We start from the raw sequence: 25,198 nt of genomic DNA on the forward strand, positions 1-25,198 counted from the left end.
CTGTTACGGTGTTTACTGCTCGGAAGCGGGGACTGCTCCGTCTGCACTTCGGTCTGCACAGTTTACATTGGACGCATTGATATCAAGGGAGGCAAAAATAGCGCCAAGCGACGTGAGGTCTGACTTTTTCATCTAGAACGATTTTGTGATGCAAATGTATTACTCTTTTGAACGCATATTGTTTTGAGAAGCAAGAGGCTTTATTTTTCTAGCCCCAGCCAACTAGCCGGACTACCTTTGTGGACACCAAAAGTCGCCTGGAACTCGGCTCACAGGACGCAGCGGGGGGTATGTCAATGTTCATAAATGATATTGCTAATATGGGATGTCATACAGCTTCATGTCAAAAGAGGCGAACTATCCCTTTAAGGCACAGGTAAGCATGCAGTTTGCAATGTCTCAATTATCCACTTGGAGGCGCTCTTTCCCGATTATGTCCATCTTAATGTGACCGACCACCGTGGAGAGGCGGGGTTATAATGTAATGATTTAGGCGCTACTGTACAGTACAACCAATAAAGTACCGGTGACAAGTGAGCGTATCTCGTCGCCGCTGCATTTTTTGTCTCTCTGTGGATGTAAACGGGACGAACCTCCGACATTAGACGTTTGTAACGCTGGCGCCGCAACAGGGGACGGGGGCTGATTCATAACACATTCATGTGAGGTACGTAAGCCTCCGGCACATTCAGTTTAACGACTGCTGAATACGGTCAATTCCTGCAAAGCCGCAGGGCGTCTTGGTGTGGTGTGAATTGAATGTTTGCGCTCTGCTGTGGATGCAACAGGGCTGCTCTGCTCGCGCGGAGGAGGCTGCTCTCCTTTCATTCCCGGTAGTTTTGTGCACCGAGGCGCTGGCCTGTTGCTAGGCGACCTTTTGACAGCTGGGAGCTTTTTGAAAGTGACAGTTAATGCACTAATGGTGTCTGGTTATCTGGCAACCCAAACCTCCCCCCCCCATCTCATCCAGTTCGATTGCTCACCTGCCTGCCTGCCGTTCATGTGTAAATCCTACCTACAATCTAAACTACGACATTATGCTGTGGTTGTTTTCATTCAGGAGATTAGAGCGTTTCACCATGGCCTACTTGTTGTGATTATCGAATTCTAAATACACCCACCTTCTGGGAATATTCAATCTTTCCTGGGGTTCAAATCTCGGTCGTGAATAGTTATTAAAAAAAAACCAAAGAAATAAAGCATATGTGGCACATGATTTGCTGCTGATATTAAATCTACCACCAAAACTTCTAATCTAAACTACATTAAGGACGTCTATGGAAACAAAGGGAGCAATGACTCGTATAGGTTGCCAAATGTGTGGAATTATTTCCATGCATATCTTCTCATTATCACATAAGTAAGACGTGTGTGGTATGTGTTGGTTTGAACTGAGCAGTGTGGGCTCCCCATTTCCCCACCTCGGTCAGTAGCTGCTGCCTGCAGCCATGTATCTGAAGGTCATTCACAAACAGGTCAATCACGAGATCTCAATGGGGACTACACTGCAGTGCAGCCAGTTGAACAAGCAGCCCTACCTACACTTAAGCTCAACTTCATGAATACACAGGTTTCCTTCTACAGAGAACCGGCATATGAGAGGACCCGGGCTGACTTATTATATATACAGCAAGCGCTTTTCTTTCACCAGAGTATCCCGAGCAGCTTGGATTTCTGAGAGCGTCTCCTTTGTGCTGCCGGCTAGTATTTGTGGCATATCAGATTCAGTGGTGTTGCACATTATGTCAAGGTTGTAGCTACACGAAAAGGACATGGAGTAATTTGGACTCCCAGATTGTTCTTAGAAGTGCTGCGCTTGTTTATTCCTTTCTCTGAACTGTTCCTTTCTCAGCAAGTGGCTGTTGGTGTTTCCCCGCATTTAAAGGACTCCCAGGAACAGCTGTAAGACTTGCCAAAGTCAACAGCAGCATAGCTGAGAGAAGGGAGAAGCCAGCATTGGGCGTGACATGTGGTACCCTCACGCCTCATCTTCACACGTCGCACAGGAGGTTGTCAAAGTGCGGCGGGGTTGAGTGGATAGACTGAGTAAAGCTGACGTGCTGTTCTGTCCTATCAGGCTGATGTATGCACCCAGACAGGAAACTACAGTCCTAGGGAGCCACACCACACCCCGCCTCTGCCTCTGCCATCGCTTCCTTTGTGAAGGGGAATGCCTTCTGAACCCAGTCTCAGGTAGGTGGTCCAGTCAAGGTACACATACTCTACATCCATGCCTCTGCTGACTGCTGCAACATATATTGACAGGGAAACACGGAAGCTCGCAGGGCTGAGATCACGATTCTTTGTTTAAACTGTGGGAAGATCCATAGAGAAATTGATATGTTGTTTGTGTTTCGGGTTTTAGGCTCTCTTTTCACTAAACAGGAAGTCCATGTTATCTTCTAGTTATCTAATGTAGACATGGTTACAGGGTTTCTCAGCTTACAATTCAACCTGTATGTGGCTTTCAACCTCAAACCCAATACTGAATATACTTCAGACATTTGTAAATAACAAACATGGACTTTGATTCTTAGATAATGGTTCATTGGCCTCCAAAAAAAATGATGAGATTTGAGCGTTTCATTTGAATGTTTAATTCTCTCTCCCTTAAATCTTCTACTTTCCCTTCACATGTCTCTTTCTCCCTGCTGGCTCTCATTTTGGCAGTCTGACTTCCACACAAACAGCCTGAGTCATCTTTCGCCCTACACATCACCATGAAGGTGACAGAGCAGGCAGGCGGCAGCATTTAGAGTATTAGCCGAGACTGAAAGTGGCCGTAGACAGATTTGGAGAGACGGCTACGTGGAAAGGGTCTGACAAAGGGTTGGAAAATGGAAAATGTCATTTCTGATGTTATTTCAAACACAGAAGGAGAAAAAATGGACGTTGAATTAGGTTTTCTTTAGTTCTACCTCTTGTATAACATCCATCCATCCATCCATTTCCTGTACCTGCTTTATCCAAATTCGGGGGCTGAAGCTTATCCCAGCTGCCATCAAGCAAGAGTCGGGACAGATCTGCCAATCTGTGACACCCTGCACAGGCCATCACTGTCGTACAAAATGACTAGAATTAACTTGTTTCCACTAAAAAAGGGTGCTAACATTCACTGACTGCCAGAACAACAACCTAAATGTGAACGTGGAATATACTATTCCGACTACGTCTGCAGTTTTCTAAAAGGCTGCTCTCAAAAAAAATATTAGACTCAACTGAACTAATAGCACTCGTACATACTGTGAAGCAAATTAAATGCTACCACTGACACTCTGACATTGTGCTATTAACCAGATAAAACGTTTGAGTGATGCAAAATGCAACACGTCATAGCAAGCCATCAGTTGTTAATTACATGGGAATTAAACGGGAAGATGAGAAGCTGCGGCAGCTTTGATAAGTATATATAAATTAAATCAAGGGACAAATTCAATTTTCAGCTGATGGTGACACACACACACACACACACACAAAATAAAGCTCACCATAACTATTAAGGGTTATTTGTGTACACTCTTCCATCTGAATGGTTATTCCTTTCAGTGTGTGCTGTTCCGGTTTACATCTTGCACCCTGCTACTGTTTGCTGGACAATCTAATGAGCTTAGGGGCCTGCTCTTCTGCTGCCGTGACCAGAGCCCAGAGCACATCCTCCAGGCCAGTCTTTTTCCACCACTGCCAGACATTACTTTATCTCACTTCCTCCATCTGCTGGACACACAGCCTGTGAATGGACTTGGTCTTCCACGATACTTCCTCTCACTTCTCACAAGCTTCTTTTTTCTTCTGCCTGAGGTACTCCATCGTCAGCTCGTCCTGGGTGGGCGTCTTCCTGACGTATTCTTTGGATCGTTCTGGTCAGATAGATCTTTTCATTGTTTGCATAGCCATATGGAGCTGGACTTTAAAGGGAATCCTGTATACATTATCAAACGTTTTCATGTTGTGTCATAATATATACATACATGCAAAAATGCAGATTCTACAGAACACATTGCAGGTCAGTGCAAAGTCCATTGTCAGAGACAGTCGATCTTCGATCACATCTCTGCAAACTCTGACCATCTGGGCAGTGACTTCATTAAGACAGCTTGAAAAAGTGCTTCCCTGGTGCAGTTGGAATACAGTATATTCTTTGAGCAGTTGTGCATTTTTTCGGCTGCACGGTTTGCAAACCCTTCTCTCAAGCTTATCTCAGGCAAATTCTATGGGGGTCGAGATCCAAGGTGTCTAAGGGGATCATAACACGACTGATAGCATGTCCTTCTCTCTCTTGTCTACTTCGTTTTTGCACAACCAGTGATCTCAGAGGGGTCATTGCCTTCCTGTGTGACAAGGCTGCGTTCTATCCAGACAAGTTTCTGAAGGTTTAGCAGGACACTGCAAACCAGATTAATATTCATGCTGGCTGAGTATGCCTTGGATTTTGTAAAATTCTCCAAATGCACCTGCATCAAACACCCCCAAACCATGGCCGCTCTGTCCCAGCGATTCATGGAGGGGAAATGAACGGAGGAATCACGCTTTCCTTTACTTGGCAATATATTTGAAGATAATGGGTTGGACCAAAGAAATTGAATTTTGACTTGTCTGTCCAGAAGACTTTGTCTGAGTCAACCTCTGTCCATTGCATTTGTGAAACTCTGCCACGCAAGCCTGCTGCCAGGAGTCATCTCTGCACACTTGTTGCACTCACTGCAGTTGGATGTGAAAGTGCATTCTTAACAGCTCCTGTTAAGTTTCTTGGTGATTTGTGATATGCTACAGAGCCAACAGTTGTGGAAGCGGATTTGTGCAGTCACAGACCTTCTGTATGTAAATGTAAAATAAATGTATTTTATTTATACAGCACTTTACAAACAATCATTACGATGTACCAAAGTGCTTTACAACAGGTAATAAATAAAGAGAAGAATAAGTAAAAACAAATAAAAGCAATAAAAGAACAGTGAAAGCAATAAAATACAACAAAATCGAATAAGATAAAATAAGACAAAAGTGTCATCATACTACTGGGTATTAAAAGCAATCCTAAATAAGTAGGTTTTTAGCCTAGATTTGAAGAGGCCCAGGTCAGAAATAAGACGCAGCTCAACGGGGAGCTTATTCTGTATGGCCCCTATACGCCAATGGAACAATGAATGTGTGCACCAAATTTATTTTTGCAAACAACATGATCGAGATTTTTCACTCAAATAAAAAAATGACTCAGAGGAAAGCCTTATGGTGACTGTTAAGTGAAATCTCTGAGAAGCTAAACTTCCGACCTGCTGATGGCACTTGTAAAGTCCTGAAATGACTATATGCAAACTGATAAACCTAAAAGCATTCATATTCTGGCCAATGATTTTTTTTTTTTTTTTCAAATCACAGGTTTCATCACTGTTCATCATTATAATGAAGACATTTAGATTAAAGATGAGCAAAAATATCAGACTTGGTTGTGTACATGGGCACCATCAAAGTCACTGGGAGAATATCTAAAATGTATTGCAGTTGCAGAATAAAACCCCAAATATTGTGGCAAAAAGCACTGTTGGACCGTCAAAAAGATAGAAGAATTTTAGAAGAGGTCATTTCTATATTTATTGCAATTGTGAACTTAGAAAAAAAGACTTCAATATATTTTGATTTATCCCCCATAGCTCTAATTGGAATTTGTTCCATTAATGAATGTATATTGGCAGTAGTAGAAGTCATACATTAATAGAGAGGATGAAAATTGCGGAGGAGGACATTAACCGTAGCTGTTTTTTTTAAATGATCCCTGTCATGAATATGACAACTCTCTCCTGTCTAATAAAGCCAGTAAAATCCGGTTTGACAACATGTTGTCAACGTGTGTTTTATGTGTGTTTGTGTGTGTGTGCAGCAGTAAGGAGATGCTGACAGGACAGAGACTCTGTCACTCAAAGTCCCACCAGGATTCAGTTCTCTCTGCCCTTAACCAGCAGAGGAAGGATGGCCAACTGTGTGACGTCACCCTGGTTGCCGGTGAGCAGAAGTTCCATGCCCACAAAGCCGTCCTGGCAGCGTGCAGCGATTACTTCAGGGTTAGTACATTTTCAAGCTGATTATCATCTTCCAAACAAATCATTTCATGGGTTCACAGGGATCTAAAATTGTATAAATGTTAGCACGTAGGGATCAGCACGAGCAGATGTCACAGTCCGTGGCCTCAGCCTGAGTGGCACCATTAGACATCATCACCACAAATCAAGATTAAGAGCAGCAGATATCTAAGCTGTAACATCATCTGTGACAGACCAACGTGGGTCACATAAGTTCCGCCTGAAACTCCCTTAGCGGCGAACAGAACGGCAGATGCCAAAATGAGAGCACCCGTCATCGGACTGTTTGTGACGAGACGGCACATTTACTCAGGTCCCAGCAACACACCTGCCAAGCCTCAAGGAGACCTCTTGAATGACAGTTGAGCTATTTTTTTTTCTACCAACAGAATAAAATGTCTGTGACAAATAAAAATAGAATAAAAGTTGTGTGCACAAATGGAACAAAATATGACGAACTGAGAGTCGCACCGCTACACCAGATCATCCTCCACACGTTCCACCCACCTGAACAGAGCCTTAGCATTGGCTGCTCCTGCCGATGCTTCTGTCTGACTCTGGTTAGGCCACAGAGGGGCTTATGTCGACTGGCGCCGTCAGATATGCTGACAGAAGATTTGCTGCCGCACAGGGAGAAGTGCACTGATGAGATTTGATTTAGGGACTTTAGGCAGATTAGAAGGTAGATATTAATCCCTCTTGAAAATGAGAGGGAGATTAAATATGTCCAAGTTGCCCAGGGATTATTGCTCCCATGTGTTAGTGAGTGTGTGCAGGTTATTTTTGCATCTCTCTCCAGAGAGCTGTGAGGTCATACTCCTCTCCTCCTTTTGTTCTTTCTCTTTCCTTCTGTTTTTCTTCAGTTCCTCAGATCAGGTAATAAATGCCGCACTTAACTTCCAACAAATCCAAACAGCACTGTTGTTCCAGCACACAGATTATTAGATCAGCCTGCTACAGTAAGCAAGAAAAAACTCTCTCCACTCCCCTGTTCCTCTGTAGTGGCCTAACAACATTATCTTCTTTTAGTCATCTGACTCCACTGCCGAGTTTAATTTAGTTCATTTGCAGACAAGACGAGAGTGCCTTACGTAGGGAATGGCAACTGTGTTTTCTCTCTGCTCTGGCTCTTTTCCTAACACCTGCAGATATAGCAGTGATTATAACACATTATCTAGTCCAGCGGACATGAGTGATGTTCACAGAATACGTGACCAGGTCTACCTGGGACTTGTCCTGAATGTGTCATCTGCTTCTTCCAGCGCCACCGCATTGTTCAGATGTCCGGACAGCCTGGGGATATGCGGCCCAGTCAGTCACAGCAGCATCACTCTCCACCTTCAGCGAGCGCGCCCACACTGATCAAATCGCTCTGCGCTTTTTTGGATTATATTGTCTACTAGCCCTGCAGTCAGGACAGAACTCATATCAAAACCTATTATTGTCTCAAATATTTCTCAGCTTGCACTGCACACAACCTCATCCGAACTTCTACATGACAATCTATTTTGAGACGGACTATAGTGCTTATATCAGACCATAATATTTAAAGCTCATCAGTCCTCAGTGTCAAGTATTCAAATGAACTCCTGAGTTAAAAAAAAAAAGTATAAATGGTCCCTCCAGGTATTTACAAGGACAAAAAAAAGTGTTGTGCCAACGTAGATTTTCTTTAAGTTGAAGAAATGGTTTGGTGGTTGAGCAAGTGCAACATTGTAGGATCAGATGGATTCAATGTGTTTCTGCTTAAATCAGTTCAGATGTGTTTGAAGAACAGCGAACTTGAACAAACTAATGCAACACTCTTGAGTGACGACACACAAACGTAGTAGGCTACTTTTCCTTGGAGCTAGTATCTCTGAAAGTGCAAGCGTATCCAAAAGAGGATATTTAAAGAGGATATTATGTCATTGTGTGAGTGAGGAAGTCACGTGTCCTTTCTACTATTATCACAAATGCATTATGCCAGCAGGTCAGGCTGACTGCAGAGCTGCAACTTTGCGAGTAAAAGGCCAACAGCGAGCATGGCTCTGTGGCTCAATGATTCTTTACACCAGATCTATTTTCCAAATCCCTGGAGCCATCCGTCACCACCAGCACTCCTTTACTTCCTCTTCCAAGGTCAGAGGACTCTATGATGTGAACAGCTCAGACAAACATTGTCTGAGTTCTATATCTCTTTTACGTGCACTCTACCTTTTACATTGTGCCTGTGTCTCTATCCAATTATCTGTTTTACACTCATTTGCACACTGACCACAACTCAGCCACCATCACACCGCAGATTAAGCCAGGGATCCTCCTGTGCTCAGTGGACTGGGAGATTTTTAATTAGCATGATGGTGAATCAACAAGGCGGGCGCTGTGAGGAGAGCTGAACAGGCATTGGTTAAAACTAAACGTGGTCTTGAGGCCACCCGGTCACACACATCAGACTCGCAATACAAAAGAGCCCTTTGCCTTAGCTGGAGGTCGGAGTCTGGTTAAAGTTCATGGGAGGTATGAATCAGGGGAAAACAGGATGAGCTTTGGAAGGAGTTAAAGCAATTTTTGTGACAAGACGAGATGTTATGATAATGCGCCAGCCAGGGGGCCTTTGAAGACTAATCTCTCACTGACTAATCTCTCAGTTAAGATGGAGTGGTGTGATTCTGTTGCACACTGCTGCTGTGATTCAAAAGATACTTAACAATTGCAGGTTAGCAGGGTCACTATCCTGAGGCAATGGAACTGTGGGTTAAATAAATATCCACAGTTGCTGGAATTACTCATCACAAGCAATTTATGGTTGTTTGTCTCATTGCAATCGAGAAAAAAACAAAAAACAAAAAAACCCCACAGACTTAAAGACTTCATAACCTCATTCCTCTTTCTTCCCCTCCACATTGATGCTCTCTGCTGGTTGGCACAGATCAATGGCTCTGTCATCTCCTCATGGTGTGACACCAATCAATCGCTTTGATTAGTGAGCAGCAAGCTGGACTCACACACAGCAGCGGCAGACTGCAAAGCCCGTGTCTGCCACTTTGATTTCACACGGAGCGCAGCCTGCACTCATGTGACTGTGTGTGTGAGTCAGGATGAGAAAAAGACCGATAGATCTCACTGACAAACGCAAGCAAACCAGGCCTAGACATCTAAATCAATAAAGAAAGGATCTTAAATGTTTTTTTTTTTCTTTTCCTTTTCACAAAATACATTTCATGGTCTGTATATGACCTCTCGGTCTCCACATTAGCCTCCAATATAGGATGGATCGACAGAGTCAACACTGAAAGATTGGATCAGCAAAACTCTGTTGATTTAAACAGTGCGATTGGTTACTGTACATTCTCCAATGCAGTTTTATTTATTTTATTTTATAAGGACGGAAAATGCCTAATGACATATTTGTGATGTATTGTTCTCCCAGCTGACCTCAGAGTTTTGGTTATGTGTTATCAGGCCATGTTCAGCCTGTGTATGGTGGAGAGTGAGGCAGATGAGGTGACTCTGCAAGGAGTGACCAGCGTTGGACTGAAGCACGCTTTAGATTTTGCCTACACTGGACAGGTGAGTATAAGCTGTCATAGGCAAACAGACACAAACGAGAAATGAATTCAGGGATGTAAATCTTTTTTTACAGAATATTTCACAAAAATACATCATAGTACTTCTCACACTATTATTAGGACATCGTTGTATTATTATTTATTAGCGCATAGGGTAAATGTAATAAAATATGGGTGAATGCCCAGTGCTAATGTTAAATGATGTTTTGACCTAAAAGCAGTCAGCAGTTCTGATCTTTCAGATTCTTAAGGTTTAACCTAATAGTCATTCTTCTACGGAAAGAGTAGATACTTTGGTGGTTATTATGTATCGCTAAGATATAATATTGCCTGATTTCGTATGTCCAGCCTCCCTGTTCCACTAACAAATTACTTCTCCTTGTATTTCAGAGTAATGACACATTACCACATGCAAGTCTGCCATGTATTACGAAAGAAAAATAACGTTCTCCATTCAAAGCGGAGTGTTAGTATACAGTAATATTGCAAGCAGGTTTACAGTTTTATCATTCAGGCAACCTCTTGCTAAATGTTCAACTGAGCAGTGCGAACAAAAACCTCAGGGCTCAGCTTCTATCAGCCCCTGATAGTTTGTTCCTTGGCTTGCCAGTCATTAAATCACTCTCCCTAGTATCTATACTACCAAACAAGCACATGTTTCAGGCTTTTAAAAAGGCCTGAATATTGGCATAGCTAAGAAAACTAAAATGGCCAAGCTAGCGTTAGCAAAATGTGACTAAAGGTCTAACCACGAAACAAACTAAACAATCCTCCTTTTCTGCCATAAAACATTCTTCTCTGTGTACCATAACTAACTAATTTTCAGTTAACAGCATTCTAAGCAAACTATAGTTGAGTAAGTTTGTCCGTTTTATATACAACCCACCAAAAAAGGCTGGGATGCTGTGTAAAATAAAAACACAATGCAATGACTTGCAAATCTCTTAAACCAATAATTCATTGGATTAAGCGGTTATAGAAAATGAATGGATGGATGGTTATTTCTGTGCCAGTATGGTAAAATGGCTGAACACTTTTCCAAGACAAAAATACACACTTAAATGTATACTTAACAAAGAGTAAAGCACCATGTTCTTGTGCTGAATCTGCAAAATAGTAATGTGAGACGATGTTGCCCTTTCACCCCATCAACAAAGACGGCTGTATATGTGTGATCATTTCTAAAAAGCTCACATGACCTATTTGGTTCCAGTGATAGTAGCACCACCAAGCAGCATAGCAGCTCATTTTGTATACTGAAAGACCAGGAACGTTGTAATTACTCATAATTTAATTTCCACATTGGAAATGAGCAAAGGGTGAAATGGTTAGGGAGTGTAAGTAGGTCAGCAGCAGGCTTTCAAGCCGAGCTGCTTTGGTTGGCTCTGCTCCTGTCTGCCTAGAGGAGATGATAGTGGATGAGATGAGGGCAATATGCTTATCTCCACACTGTAAATAATGACCCAATAAAAATCCTTTGGCCACATGTCATAGCCCAGCAGGGTGACTGAGTAGACATGCCGTCACATTATACTCTCAGACTTGTATTTATTATGCAATTTCACTGAAATCTTTACAGCATGCCAGTGCCACAATGGATATTTCAGTCAAGTTTGAACATCCATAGTTTTCTGAATTGTAGTATGAACTGCAGTTAGCTTACATGGACCAGATACTAAGGCAGAATAGATATAGCCTGCTATGCTGCTTATATCTCCTGCAGGTAAAAACTCACACGAAGCAAGCTCAATAAATGTTGGTTAGGGTGGTAACTCCCACACTGAACCAGGCATGATGTTATAAAACTGACTTCTGCTGTGTGAGGTTGAAGTACTCTAACAGTAGTGGGCCTCTGGAGTGGAGGAGAGAGCAGGATATGAAGAGCATTCACTTACAGTTATTACAGTCATTATTCCAGCTTGCCATCATTGCTGCTGCTTCCTGACAGGATGCTGATTGAGTCAAAGAAAATATAGGGTTTGTTGTTTTAATATTCCACTTATCTCAGTTTATAGTCAAGTTTTCTTAAATCAGGAGAATATCTATTGCGATTGGAGATTAGAGCACTTGTGTTCTTTCTCAGCCTCAGGTTATATGGAACAAGTAGCTTGAGTAAATAACCTCTTATTTTTGCCCCCTGTCTGAATACTTCAGGGTAGGTTTCAAAGCTCGTAGATGGTGCTTGTGGTTAACTGGGCAGCTGCCCAGGCCTGGCGGAGAACCACTCTGGGATAAATGGAAATGTGCAGATGTGGAGAAGGGAAAAAAAACAACAATCTTATCAGAACAGCTGTCTGGAATTGGGTTTTTTTCTTTTCTTTTTGGCTTTGTAGTCCATGGAAAATTTGTCGTCATTTCAAACAAATTGTAAACAAACGGCTTAATTCAGATAAACCATTTGCTTGGATCCTTAAATGGTGGAAGAGTGTGTTTATTTACTCTGTAAGAAGCAAAGCATGTAATCAGCCCAAATGCTCAGTATGCTGTTTTTCACATCGCTTATGATAAGTAGATAATGTACTGGAAGGAAGTGGTACATCTGTATTAGACCTATTTTATCTGTCTTAGAATTAATAAATAATGAACAGGATTTAAAAGAAAAAAAAACATGATACCCATGAGTGCTGCTAAATCATGTTCAGCCGTCTGCCGTATCAGCAGTTTTGAGAGGCAATGGAGACAAACGATGAAGTCATTTTTCTGAGTTTCACTTCTAATGCTGTCACGGTAATGTGGCTATGTAGGGCAGCACTGCTGAATGGATTATCAAAGGTCTGTTCCTACCCTAAAAAAATGTATTTGGATTAGGTAAGTCCGCTGTGTGAGACGGAACATGTTTAATCCATAACATACATTTTTCTGGAAGGTTCAATTTCTTGTGGTTCAGTCTATGTGCTTAGAATAGCTGACCTTCCACACAGCACTCCAACACCACCCTGCTCTACTCCTGCGAGCACAGGAGGATAAATTGGCTGTGTTACAAAATTTCATGTTGCATATGGGTGGATGACATGGTGGAGAAAGAGGGAGCCGTTCATCAGATGATTTCAGCTGCTGTTCATTCAACTAAACATGAAGCATTATGGCAGAATAAGTGCTACAAATTGCATTGATATGTGGATGTCAACTTAGGAGGATAATAGAGAATCATTAAAAGTGATAAGTCAATCTTGTTCATTTTCTGTTGAAATTAAACATGATCTTAGATATTGTTGGCATTCTCAATTAAAGTAGTAAATAGCAAATAAATAAAGAATTCATACACTGTATACTGCCTAGTATTAGGTTTAATTAAGTCTATGTTATCCAGTATATGCTTATTATGTAACTCTTTAATGCATGAATGTTTTTCCAGACATCTGTGAATATTGATCTCTGCGATTAAGTGCTGTGCTCTGCTTTCAAAGAGTTTGAGACTTTTTGAGGAGAAATGGACATTCTCAGTGTAAAGTTTTTATGAATTGTAGTTTATCCCATTGTATGTGATGAATAGTGGTAAATACAGATGCAAATTTGTGAGAAAAAAAGCACGCCTGGTAGCGAGCTACATCTCAGCTACAGTAAAACTAAAATTCTGAACTAAATTACTTTTATTATCTGCTGTGCCCAGATTCTACTCGAGCCAGCTGTGATTCAAGACGTCTTGTCTGCAGGCAGCCACCTACAGTTGCTGGAACTCCTCAACCTCTGTTCACGCTACCTCATCCAGGTACACACACACTCAGACACACACATGCACGCAAACATTTTTTTCTGTCTTTGTGGTGATTCATAATCAAAATAAAATGTTATTTACTGTACCAAGAAATAACGGACTGACACTGCAGGGTTCCTGACAGGCCAGTGGAAACCACGTGTGACCATTGAATTTTAAGAGGTGTGCTCCACTCAATTGCTTTTGCCCTGTCTGTTGGGAAATATACGAAGTACAAATGAGCCACTTGACTTGAAGTTCAATTACTTTAATAATACAATCACCTCTATTGTGTTAGTGTCCAATTCGTCATTTGAAAGTAGAGATCAATAAATATCCTTCAGAATGCTGTGCCAATTTTTATTTTTGCCTTCATAGCTGGACATGGAAACAATATAAATTAACTGTGGATTTCGTAGTTAGTATGATATGATGTGCCCCATAGTGTCCAGTTGTTATTATGTACCATAATTTCAAATAGAGATAATTGCAAATTGTATTTCATATATCTATCTATCTCTCTATATACTATTAAAAGTTTGTTAATAACTAAACTGTTTTCTTACTATAAGCAGAGTTAAGTTCAACCTTAGACTGTAAGGTTTTTTGAGCACCCACTGAGCTAAATGTGCTTGGGATAGAATGTTTATAGTTAAAATATCTAGACTCATGTGGGACAATCCCATTAACAAACACAGTCACTGATATAATGATGTGCAATTGAGCATTACATGTGATATTCCCTTTCTAATTTCTGTATAAAACCAGAGAATAAATAATAACCAATAGTGAAATTGTGCTGTTATGAGGGATGAAGGTGCAATGATTACCACCAACCACTGGACTAGGTGGTACAGCTAGCCTTGCTCAGTCTGGACATGTTCAAAGCTAATTGACCAATTTGTTTAATCAATACCGTGAACCAAAGTGTAGAAAATGTGCGCTATCCTTACTGCTTATTGTTCTCATAGATAAACCAAATTTGGATGTGACAAGTGTTTTTTTTTTTAGTTGTGGCATCTTTCGACAGAGTCAGGTTAGCCTCTGTTTAAGATTGTTATGCTGAGCTAAGCTAACTGCCTTCGACATGTAGTTTAACTTGCACAATTTGAAGAAGTAAGACATTGATCAAACTTTTCATCTGTCGTCAAAAAGTATCAAAAGTTGATCTCCTAGATATTAAAGATGAGCAAACATGAGCTCAGGGTTTGCTGTAAGTTATAAAAAGAGTGCTGTAATTTGTCAGTCCACTGTAGCAATGTTTCATGTGAGTCCTCCTCCACAGGGAACTTAAAGGTCAGAGTGATTTTGAGGACAGAAGAACATTCAATGTGTTCCTCGTGGACACTTCAGCAGCCTTTATACTTGTCATCTACCCTACGGTGCCTGAGTTCTGTTCTTCTCAGAACTAGGCCACGCTCCTGGGTGCTTCATGCATTTTATCACAAGACCGAGGTGCACGTGTTCGAACAGAAGCAAAGTCAGTCTACTGTCCTCTGGGTACAAGGCCAAGCACAGCTGCAGGTCAAACAAATTATGTTGCAGTTACTGCAGAACAGAAATAGTCTAAGGTATTTTATAAAGTTTTACAACATACAGTAACTATTATTTCATCAAACTGTGTGAAATTCAGGCATTTTGCAGCACTTTTACAGCTATTCAATATAATGCATTTATAGTACATAGTCTGTACCTATTTACATTAATTAGTTAGTCTTCTCATGGTATTGGTGTCCACAAATCCCATCTATGCTGCATTTTGTCTTTCCTGTCTTTACAAGATATCTCTAATGTGCCATCTGGTGGTTGTAAAACCTCATTGCTTGGATACGTTACCGGAGCAAACCTTGCTATGAGCTACAAAATGCAGATAAAATTATTGTTGTTGGGTTTTTTTTAACTTTTTCTTTAGTTTAGTATTTCTATGTATTGCTACTTTGTACAGTCATGTATGAAAGAAAGGGTTTCCTTTTTCAGTTTCAAAGTTTTATATATGAGCACACAATGAAAACTAAATTCACTAATAATCTGGTCCTTACCAGTTCTTAAATTTATGGAAATGCAACCTTAGATTAACACATGACATATTGTATCGTGCAATATTTATGCAGAAAGAGTGTTTGTAAAACCAAAAACACACATGGGATTCCTGTTGCTCAGACGGCAGAGTGGTTGTCTTGGTGATAGTAAAGATAGTGAACCCATCATTGCCCACTGATCTTTCTCACTTGTAACTTTATACAATGGAGAAACAGCTTAATGTCTGATAAGTAATAATTCTCTGTATGACATCATTGGGGAGGAATTTGGTATGTTGCTTAATTTCATCGAGGTTTGCAGGCATTTGTTTATTCACAGTTCCCTTAAAGGGGAACTCCGGGGCATTTGAAGCGCGTTTCCATTGCTAGAGGTTGTCAAATACTGATAGTAGGACACAGAGAGATGCAAATCTGCGCTCCCTGTGTGGAGATCGCGCTGTTCGCACAGCGTGTCATGCGAGGCTAATACGTGGTGGCTAAGGGGCAACTGCTAACCCTTCCACATAAAACAACAACTTGCACACAGCAGAAACGTCACACCACTTTATAAACCATCCGACAATAAAGTCACAAGCCTTACCATCAAAACCAAATGCATGGTTCTCACATTACTGGCATGGGGACGTTACAAAACAACTTTATAAACAGCATGTAACTCACCGGCTGGTTGTAGGCTCGCGCATGTGAAAGCCCAAAAGAGTCGATGGACGATAATCCCATATACAAAACAATTATATTCTCTAGAAAAACTGCGTTCAAGTATTTAAAACATTACAACAATACATGCCCAGTAATATTGTTGTAATGTTTTAAATACTTGAACGCAGTTTTTCTAGAGAATATAATTCCTTTGTATATGGGATTATCGTCCATCGACTCTTTTGGGCTTTCACATGCGCGAGCCTACAACCAGCCGGTGAGTGACATGCTGTTTATAAAGTTGTTTTGTAACGTCCCCATGCCAGTAATGTGAGAACCATGCATATGGTTTTGATGGTAAGGCTTGTGACTTTATTGTCGGATGGTTTATAAAGTGGTGTGACGTTTCTGCTGTGTGCAAGTTGTTGTTTTACGTGGAAGGGTTAGCAGTTGCCCCTTAGCCACCACGTATTAGCCTCGCATGACACGCTGTGCGAACAGCGCGATCTCCACACAGGGAGCACAGATTTGCACCTCTCTGTGTCCTACTATCAGTATTTGACAACCTCTAGCAATGGAAACGCGCTTCAAATGCCCCAGAGTTCCCCTTTAAGGTACACAACTGCAGTTCAATGATGGAATGATGGACTCCAAATTGTTTGGAAATGGCTTTATAATCCTTCCCAGCTTGATGGGAAGCAACAATTGTTTCTCTCAGATCATTGCTGATGTATTTCCTCCTTGGCATTGTGTTCAGTCACGCCTGAATGCTCCAGTAAACTGCCAAAAACTTCTGCCTTTCATAGAGGTGGTCACACTTGCTGATGATCAGGTAATCAAGTGCATTTAATTAGCATCACCCGGCTCCTAATTACCCGGCCGGGAGTAGATGGATCTTTATTATGTCCTCATAAGTAAACCTTGGAACTGAACGGTTGTGCTTTCTTTTTCACATGACTGTATATATCCATTCCACATCTCAGCTAAAGTTATTGCACGTTCTGCTCCACCACACTTTCCTTGACAACTTTGGTACACGAATGACACAGAAGGCGTTAAAAACACCTTTTTGGCCACTAACATCTTACAAAAAGCATCATGTTGAAAAGGTCACATTTCAGATGTCTTTGAGTTGTTGAAATCTCTGCCAAATAAGGATCCTTCCCTCAAAACATTTTTTTTTATTTCAGCAAATGCTCAATTATTTTCATGTCTAAATATCAAAGAAGAGACAAGTTCAAACACTGAAACAGATTTCTTTATCAGAACTTGCTTTTTAAGTTCTTTTAGGCTTCCATTTATCACCTCACAAACTGATGATGTTTACACAAATAGCAGTGATAAACACACCAACATGTGCAGTTTTTATACACAGGAATTCTGCACATGTTGGTGTGTTTATCTGCTATTTGTGTAATCATCATTTTGATTTTCAACACTTTTTTCTTCACGTGTTGTAAATTTTAACTGGTGAAATAAGACAAAACTTCTTTTTTCTTTTACTTAAACATAGTTAAACTGAAATGTTGCGGATATGATTCTAAATGTTTTAAGGACTGGTCTGTCAGTGTATAACCATCATTATGAAGTATTGCCTTTGTTGTTTCTCAACTTTTTTTACATAAACTTAAATGTTAAATGTGCTGAAAATGATGCCATCTTGGTAAACACATTCATGTCTCATTAGACTTGGAATAATGAAGCACAGAAATGACGCTTCCTGTCTGACAGATAGACACATATCGTATGTATCTTGTCATAATGCATTAGCATAAGTTTTCTTGTGTGTAGTTGGCTGTTTGTCTATGCTGAAGGACAACCAGAAGATGGCAGTCTTACCTCATTTTCCTTTGTCTGCTTCCACGTGTGTGGGTTTGTGGGTGTATTGGTATTGAGGATGAATTTCTTAAACATGTAAACTGCCCGTGTAGCATGCTCTAAAACAAAAGTGGAATCATAAATTAGTACCTTTTTGGTGACAAAAAGATAATACTTAAGGATGACTTTTTTATTGTTTGTAAGCACTGAAAGGGCAGTTAAATGAGGACGGAGACATCTTTGAAAAAGATGGTGAAGACATACATTCATGATAGTGTTTCTGTAATATATTCCTGCTGCAGGAACTGAGCAGCGTGAACTATCTGGAGCTGTACCGCGTGGCAGACCTGTTTCACCTGCCTGCCTTGGAGGAGGCCGTGGTGGGCTTCCTGGTGGAACATCTGTCCGAGCTGAGCCAGAGCCGACCGGACGAGGCCCTGCAGCTGCCCTACCGCCTCCTCAGGGAGGTGCTGAAGAGCGACCGCCTCACCTCGCTGAGAGAGGAGGAGATATGGAAGGTGTGTTACTGTGTGGGGAAAGGGCAGATGTCACTCAACCAGTTCACACAGTCACATTATGGGGACATGCCCCCACAAAGTAAATTGTTAAATTGTAAGGTGTAGAGATGTTCAAGTAAGTAGAACCTGATGTTAAGAGTTAAACAAAGAAAGAGGAGTTATGGTTTACTTTAGGTTCAGTCTCCAGGAAATTAATATCATAAATGCTCTCTTACCCAAACTTACCGGCATATATCACAAATATATAAACACAGTTATGCAAGACATGCAGAAGAAGCATGCAGACTATGTCATCATATATTGATATTAATGAGGATATGCAATAGGAAGAGCTGCTTCTGAGTTTGCGTGCATGAGTACGATCGACTGTCTCCAGCATGCGTGTGTGTGTGATGAAGTGCTGCGATTGTAGAGTGAGGCGGCAGTGTAGGATGGGGACTTGCCATTTTGACTGTTCATTTGCACCAATCAGCCCCCGCACCACCCCCACCAACCCTCAGTTCTCTTCCCCTCTCTTTCTTTCTCCCCCTCTCTTCTCTGATTAGGCCCACCGCGGCTCCATCAGGGCCCCCAATCCCCCAGCTGTCACTCGGCCGCCCGTCTGATTGAAAACAATCAGGCCTCTGATGGCACAATTACCCTGACCCTTTAGCCAGCCGCCGCTGCCATAATCAGCCTCTGATTAGGCTGCTTTGGGCCTCCTTCACTTCGCTCAGAAGGTTAATTTGGGCATCAGACGGAAGCGAACGGCAAGCGGGGGCTGTCGTCCGAAAGGATGGGGGTGGGAGGCTGGTGGGGTGCGCACCAATACCGGACCGATACAGCTCGGCCGTCAATCATCGTCACTCAGTTTTCTTAGAGTCTCTCACGCTCTGGAAATCACATTTTCTCTGCCTTTGTTTTTTTCCTCTTCCTCATTCTTGCCATCCTTCGCTGTCTTTCTGTAGCTTCACCCCCTCCCCTTACCTCTCTCCCTCACTATCTTCTTCCATCACCCTCTCCTTTTCACACACACACACACACACACACACACACACACACACACACACACACACACACACACACACACACACACACACTCCCCCTCTCTCTCCGGCACTTTCTCTTTCAGTGCGTTGGGAAAGGAAGGAGAAGGAGTTGATTTATTCTGTGCCCTGAGGAAGTTGTGTGATGCAGCGTGACCTTCACAGTCAGCTGCCGTAGTGCACACACGCTCACACTTTGTCACTTCAGAGCGATGAGGAGGAGAGAGGCGGGGTGAGCGATAGAGGGAAAGGAGGAAGAGACAGGAGAGTGGCAGAGATGCCACAAAAGACAGGGGCCTTACTTGCAAGTTTGTTGCATATTCACACCTTTAGAGCGGATTAAAGGGGGTGAATAAAAGAAAGGCTGCTTTGTTTGGAGAGAAATGCACACATTGAGTATTTATGCATAATCGCACATCAAATTTAATGTTATCACCTCAGATGTGATATTGTGAATTTAGTCCAATTTATTCTTGGTCATTATTGTTGCTTTTGCTCATTTCTCTCCAAACATGTCTTTATTCCTCTGTAATAAGTTCTCAGGCTCTGCACGGATTGTCCTGAAAATCACTTTGTTTTCCTGATAATGGTATCAGTGATCTCCAGTCATCTCGCCCACATTCACACCTCGTCGCAGCTAAATAACCTTCCACTGCTCTCAAGTTCAATTAAATCCTTTCCCTGCTACCCGGTTGGGCTGCATTAGACAAAGGATGCTGCCTGTGGATATTTACAGTCTGTATATTGAATGCTACTGACTAATAAATGCTTGTGTGTGTGTGTTGGCATCTATGGCTGCAGGGCTGGCTTGCCTTAGCCCTGCCATAATAGCCTAACAGTGTCTTGGAAAAGAAAAAATCTCATTAGCGGTCGCTCAGTCATTTCTTTCTCCTCTCATCTCGCTTTATTTTTCTTCTCTTCTTTTTGTGATCTTTCATTCGTTTGATTTGATTTGATTCCCTCCTGCTATGTATTTTTAACCCCTTTGTCTTGCCTTTTCCTAAATTCTTCTTTCCTCACACGTCCCGTTTGAACGATTGCATGAAAATAACATGTTTGTTTAAGATGAAAAAAAAAAAATGAAATCAAGTCCCCACCCACATACTATTGAGCTGAACTCATTTCATTAATGACACAGAAAAGAAGGAGACACACAATACATTTGAAATAATGTCCTCCAGTTGAAAACAAGGATTTGCCCGTTTGTAAATCTTACTTTAAAAACTGAATTTGCAGTTGACACATTTACAGTAAACATACTAAAATGATGAATATCTTAGTATCTCAGTGTTTTGACAATAAGTTGTAATGAAAACCGCTAATACTGCATTTGTACAACTGTTAGTGAATGCTAACTTTGGAGCATATTATCAGTTAACAGTGAATACAGTCTTTCCTGTTGTCCTGTCTTTCTGTTTTTAGTTGGTTGTTCTGTGGCTGGAACATGACTGTCGTTACCAGTACACAGAGGATCTTCTGCAGCATGTCCGCTACGGCCTGATGGATGTCCCAACCCTACACCATCTTGCCAACAACCATCCCGTGGTCCAGTCCAGCCCTACTGCTGCCGCTCTGGTGGATGAAGCCCTGGACTACCACCATTCCACCTTCGCTCAGCCCCTCCGGCAGTCGGCCCGCACCAGGCCTCGCTTCCAGTCCCTCACCCTCTACATAGTCGGAGGCCGAAAGAGGGAGGTGAGCAGAGTCAGGGAGCTGCGGTACTTCAACCCGTCTGCACAGGAGCATGTACGGGTGGCAGGAGGGTCAAACTGGAGCGAGCTGGCCCCCATGCCCACCGGGCGCAGCCACCACTGTGTGGCTGTGATGGGGAACTTCCTGTTTGTTGTCGGCGGTGAGATGGAGCATGCCACTGGGAGGACATGTGCAGTGAGGACTGCCTGTAGATATGACCCGAGGGGAAACCGGTGGACTGAGATTGCCCCCATGAAGGCCTGCAGAGAACATTTTGTCCTTGGAGCTTTGGGTCAGTACATGTATGCAGTGGGTGGCAGGAATGAACTGAGGCAGGTGCTGCCCTCTGTGGAGCGGTACTGTCCAAAGAGGAATAAATGGATGTTTGTCCAGCCCTTTGACCGCTCGCTGTCCTGCCATGCTGGCTGCGTGGCTGACAATCTGCTCTGGGTCTCAGGTACGCAGTAATGGGGAAGAAAGAATCCCAGTACTCGCTCTTCCATTGTGTATTACTTTTTTCTTAGTTCTACTGCTATCTGGACATGTATTTGCATGGACATACTTTGGTCAAACAAATTGCTGCATGCATAATTGTACCGAAATGTGTTTAAAAGTTCAAGATGTTGTGCCTCTTGGTTGCAGGTGGAGTTACCAACACTGCTCAGTACCAAAATCGGCTGATGGTCTACGACCCAGAACAGGTAAAAATGATAATACAGAGATTCTGAAATGATTCTCAGAGTTCTTTTGTTTTGTTTAGTAAGAAGGAGTTCCTTCAGTGGTTAAGTAATGATGAAATGACTAAATGACAGGGATTAGTAAACTCATAGAGTATTATCATCAAACTCTACACAGCATTTCAGTTCTATGGGACTTTTGTTGCATCTAAACACACTTTTTTGATTTTATAAGCTGCGGTTTTCCTGTTTTGGTTCACTTTCTTTGCTCTTGCTCTGTAAAAATGGATCTGATAAACCATCTATCATACAGCTTTAAACAACCATGCAAACAACAATTTGGACAAACATTACACTCAATAACTCTTGAGGTATTTTTTTACCAAATGAGAGAACATTACTGCACCGAGCTTGAGACCTAATAGTAACACTAACACACCAAATGGATAAAGAAAATACTAATCAAAACCACAAAGTAATTCCTCTGCCACAAATGGGTTTGATAAATCCTGTGTTTCGCTGTTATTCTGTATTTTGTTTACTTTTTAAGATGTTAACATTGAGAATTGTTGGTGTGGGCAAAGTTATACAGATTTTTACAAGATTGTTTTTGTAATGTTGGGTTCAGGCGTTTTGCTATCGATGCTGCGTTCAATAACAAATGGAAACTAATTATTTTCAACTTGCTAGTCAGAAGTTGAAAATCCACATCAACAAAAAGTTGGATCACTTAGACTTAAAAGCATTGGAGGAAGCAGTGGTAGAGGATCGTTAGCTCATTTGTTTTCTTAAGTCAAGTAACTGCAGATGAGAAATTGCTGTTCATCGCAAAGCAATAAAAGCAAGTGCAGCAGAGTTTCGAACTTGCTATTTTAGAGGTGCAGGTAGTGTGGCATGCTTTGCAGTTGTGCGTGGAGATAAAGATGGGGGGGCAGGATAATTCCACTCTGAATTGGTATTGTTGCGTTACATTATGGTTCAAATCTGAACTGCTCACTGAATGACATATTTTCAGACCTTGAAAGCCTGTGGAAGTGAAGTGGAAGAGATGTTTTACATCTGAGTTTTTGAGTCAAAGGGCACTTCTGACAACCAAAAATACACTCTCAAGCAAGAAAAAAGGTAATTTTTTCATGTGATATCCACTTAGAGAGTGAACTGTACATAAATTGGCGGTCAGATAGAACTCCAAACTGATGTCTCCATGTATCTAAAATGGATAAGTCGCTGTAACAATCCTGCATATAAAGGCATAATATGTCAGTGTTTTCATCTTGTTGCGGGGCTACTGCGAGTGCCCGGCCACAAACCAATTAATAGACTTAGATGTTTTGATGTCAGAGGGATAACTCAGACCCTCACCAGACAGATCAGCAGTGGCTTTAATTCACTTTAGAACCTAAAGACACGTGAATCCTGAAAGACTTATTAAGGCGTCCGATTGAGAGCATCTTGAAATGCTTCCGACATGTTGGATTTTTTAAAGTTTCCAGTGTTGTTTCACATTCTAAAACCTTCTCTGACATATTTGTTGATAATGATATTAGCTGTGTTTTTGAGAAAGTACTCTTAAACACCGTCTGCGCAACATTAAAAGGTATTTATTCAGTAAAACGAATGCCGACCTTATGTTCAATTTTGATGGATTGCACAACAGGCAGGTGTCAAGTGTCTGCTAATTGATTTTCCCACCATATGGAAGTTAATGACAGCCAATGGCATTGTGGTAAATCGAAAAAGCTACGTTTACTGCTATTTCATCAGCAGTACTGTACATGCAATTTGTTGTTATTTCTATTTGTAAATTCAAACACACAAAGAAAAGAACGACAAAGCAAAATACAATCGAAGTTGTGCTCTTTCAGTGCATCGTAAGACGATTTTTAAGTTAAACTGTTGATCGTTTCAGACTGTGGTAAACCGCATTCTCTGTTTGTGCATGTTTGCGAGGCAGCTGTTTAAGAGGTCTGGATCTCGGCGAGGCGGTATATAGCATGGGAGTATGCGGTGTGTATCTGCGAAAGGTGCATATCCATCTGGGTTTGTGTTTGTACACGTCTGCGTGAAAGCGGGGGAATGAAGAAGCGAGCGAAAGAAAGAGGGAGAGAGTCTCATTTGTATTCACCATGAATCTGCATTCACCTGCCAGAGCAACAGCAACCCCCCACCCACTCTACCCTCAACAGATGGCCACCCGTCAGCTCCCTGCAGACACACACACACACGCACACACACACACACACACACACACACACACACACACACACATATTCTCTCTCTTATTCTCTGCCTCAATCAAGTAGGCACACATACACACTCACACTGACTTGAAATAAGCTTCCACACACTTAGTGAGATGAGCAGGGAACCTTGGTGTAAAATGGAGTGGCTGAAACATATGATTAGAAATAGGGAGGGAAGTCATTAGTACAAACCAGAGCTCCAGTGTCAAGTTATTTATCTAACACTGAGCATACATCAATTACCCATGCATGGATATGCTTAAATATTAATCTCCTTATTCATCCTCCTTCCCCGTCTCTGTTTCACTCTCCCTTCCTCTTTGCACCACATCTATCAATTTTCTCGCATTTTTCCCCCTTCAAATCCATCTGCCTTTCCACCACCTTCACTCCTCTTCAGGATGAGTGGTTGTCCCGCAGTCCTATGTTGCAGAGGCGAGTGTACCACGTTATGGCGGCGGTGAGGAGGCAGCTCTATGTGCTAGGTGGGAACGACCTAGATTACAACAACGACCGCATCCTGGTTCGTCACATCGACTCATACAACATGGACCTGGACCAGTGGACACGCTGCTCCTTCAGCCTCCTCACAGGTGGGCAAAGTGAGGAAACCGCAGTGGGGACATGTATATGCAGAATTACTCATCTGACAGTAAACAGCCTGTCAAGCTCCATGACCGTGTTATTTGCCTGCAAACAGAAACAGTAAAAGCAACACTGAATGTGACATTGACACTGCTGCTTTCTCAGCTGTCTTCCTGAGAGCTGAGTTAGATCATCGATACAACTCACAGCTACTCACAGGAGATGAAATGGGGCAAAACAGTTCAGATCCGGCTTAGAAATAACAAAATCCCAGTAAAACTAATGATAATGAAAAAACACCATGAAGTTATTGCACTAGGCCCACAAAGTTATGCTTTGTAAGACAGCATAAAACGAGAATTATTTTAATTTGCATGTGGTGTAGGGAGCTTTACAGGTGTTAGCATGAGTCACCTTTAGACAGACCGATGCACGCTATGTAGGCAGACAAGGTTGTGTTTTTTTAGTTTTTTAAAACTATTCAATGAATCAGCAAACAGTAAAGAAGGTCCTAAGACTGCACCCACTGCTAAAGACCAATGAAGGTAGGATGTTGGAGAATTAAAACACACTTCATGTCTCCTCGGTGGATATGCTGTACTCTGGCTCTGAAGACACTGTCATGTAAAGGTCAACACTGGCT

The 25,198-nt window shown here is 41.9% G+C and overlaps 1 protein-coding gene across 3 annotated transcripts in view; it reads left to right on the plus strand.

Annotated features, from left to right (window-relative positions):
- The first annotated feature begins 506 nt into the window (after positions 1-506).
- The window catches only part of klhl32 (kelch-like family member 32), a 30,656-nt gene continuing 5,964 nt past the window's right edge, over positions 507-25,198 (plus strand). Inside the window, exons 1-9 of one of the 3 annotated variants that reach the window (XM_075464871.1) lie at positions 507-667; positions 1,853-2,193; positions 5,876-6,056; positions 9,519-9,626; positions 13,236-13,334; positions 18,118-18,333; positions 20,781-21,507; positions 21,693-21,751; positions 24,371-24,563. In XM_075464871.1, the coding sequence (XP_075320986.1) occupies positions 2,171-2,193; positions 5,876-6,056; positions 9,519-9,626; positions 13,236-13,334; positions 18,118-18,333; positions 20,781-21,507; positions 21,693-21,751; positions 24,371-24,563 (1,606 nt within the window). In that variant the 5' untranslated portion in view covers positions 507-667; positions 1,853-2,170. The remainder of the gene's footprint in view (positions 668-1,852; positions 2,194-5,875; positions 6,057-9,518; positions 9,627-13,235; positions 13,335-18,117; positions 18,334-20,780; positions 21,508-21,692; positions 21,752-24,370; positions 24,564-25,198) is intronic. The other 2 variants (XM_075464870.1, XM_075464872.1) reach the window with 2 other exon arrangements.

The sequence above is a fragment of the Odontesthes bonariensis genome, chromosome 5 (assembly GCF_027942865.1).
Source record: "Odontesthes bonariensis isolate fOdoBon6 chromosome 5, fOdoBon6.hap1, whole genome shotgun sequence".
Taxonomy (NCBI): Eukaryota; Metazoa; Chordata; class Actinopteri; order Atheriniformes; family Atherinopsidae; genus Odontesthes; species Odontesthes bonariensis.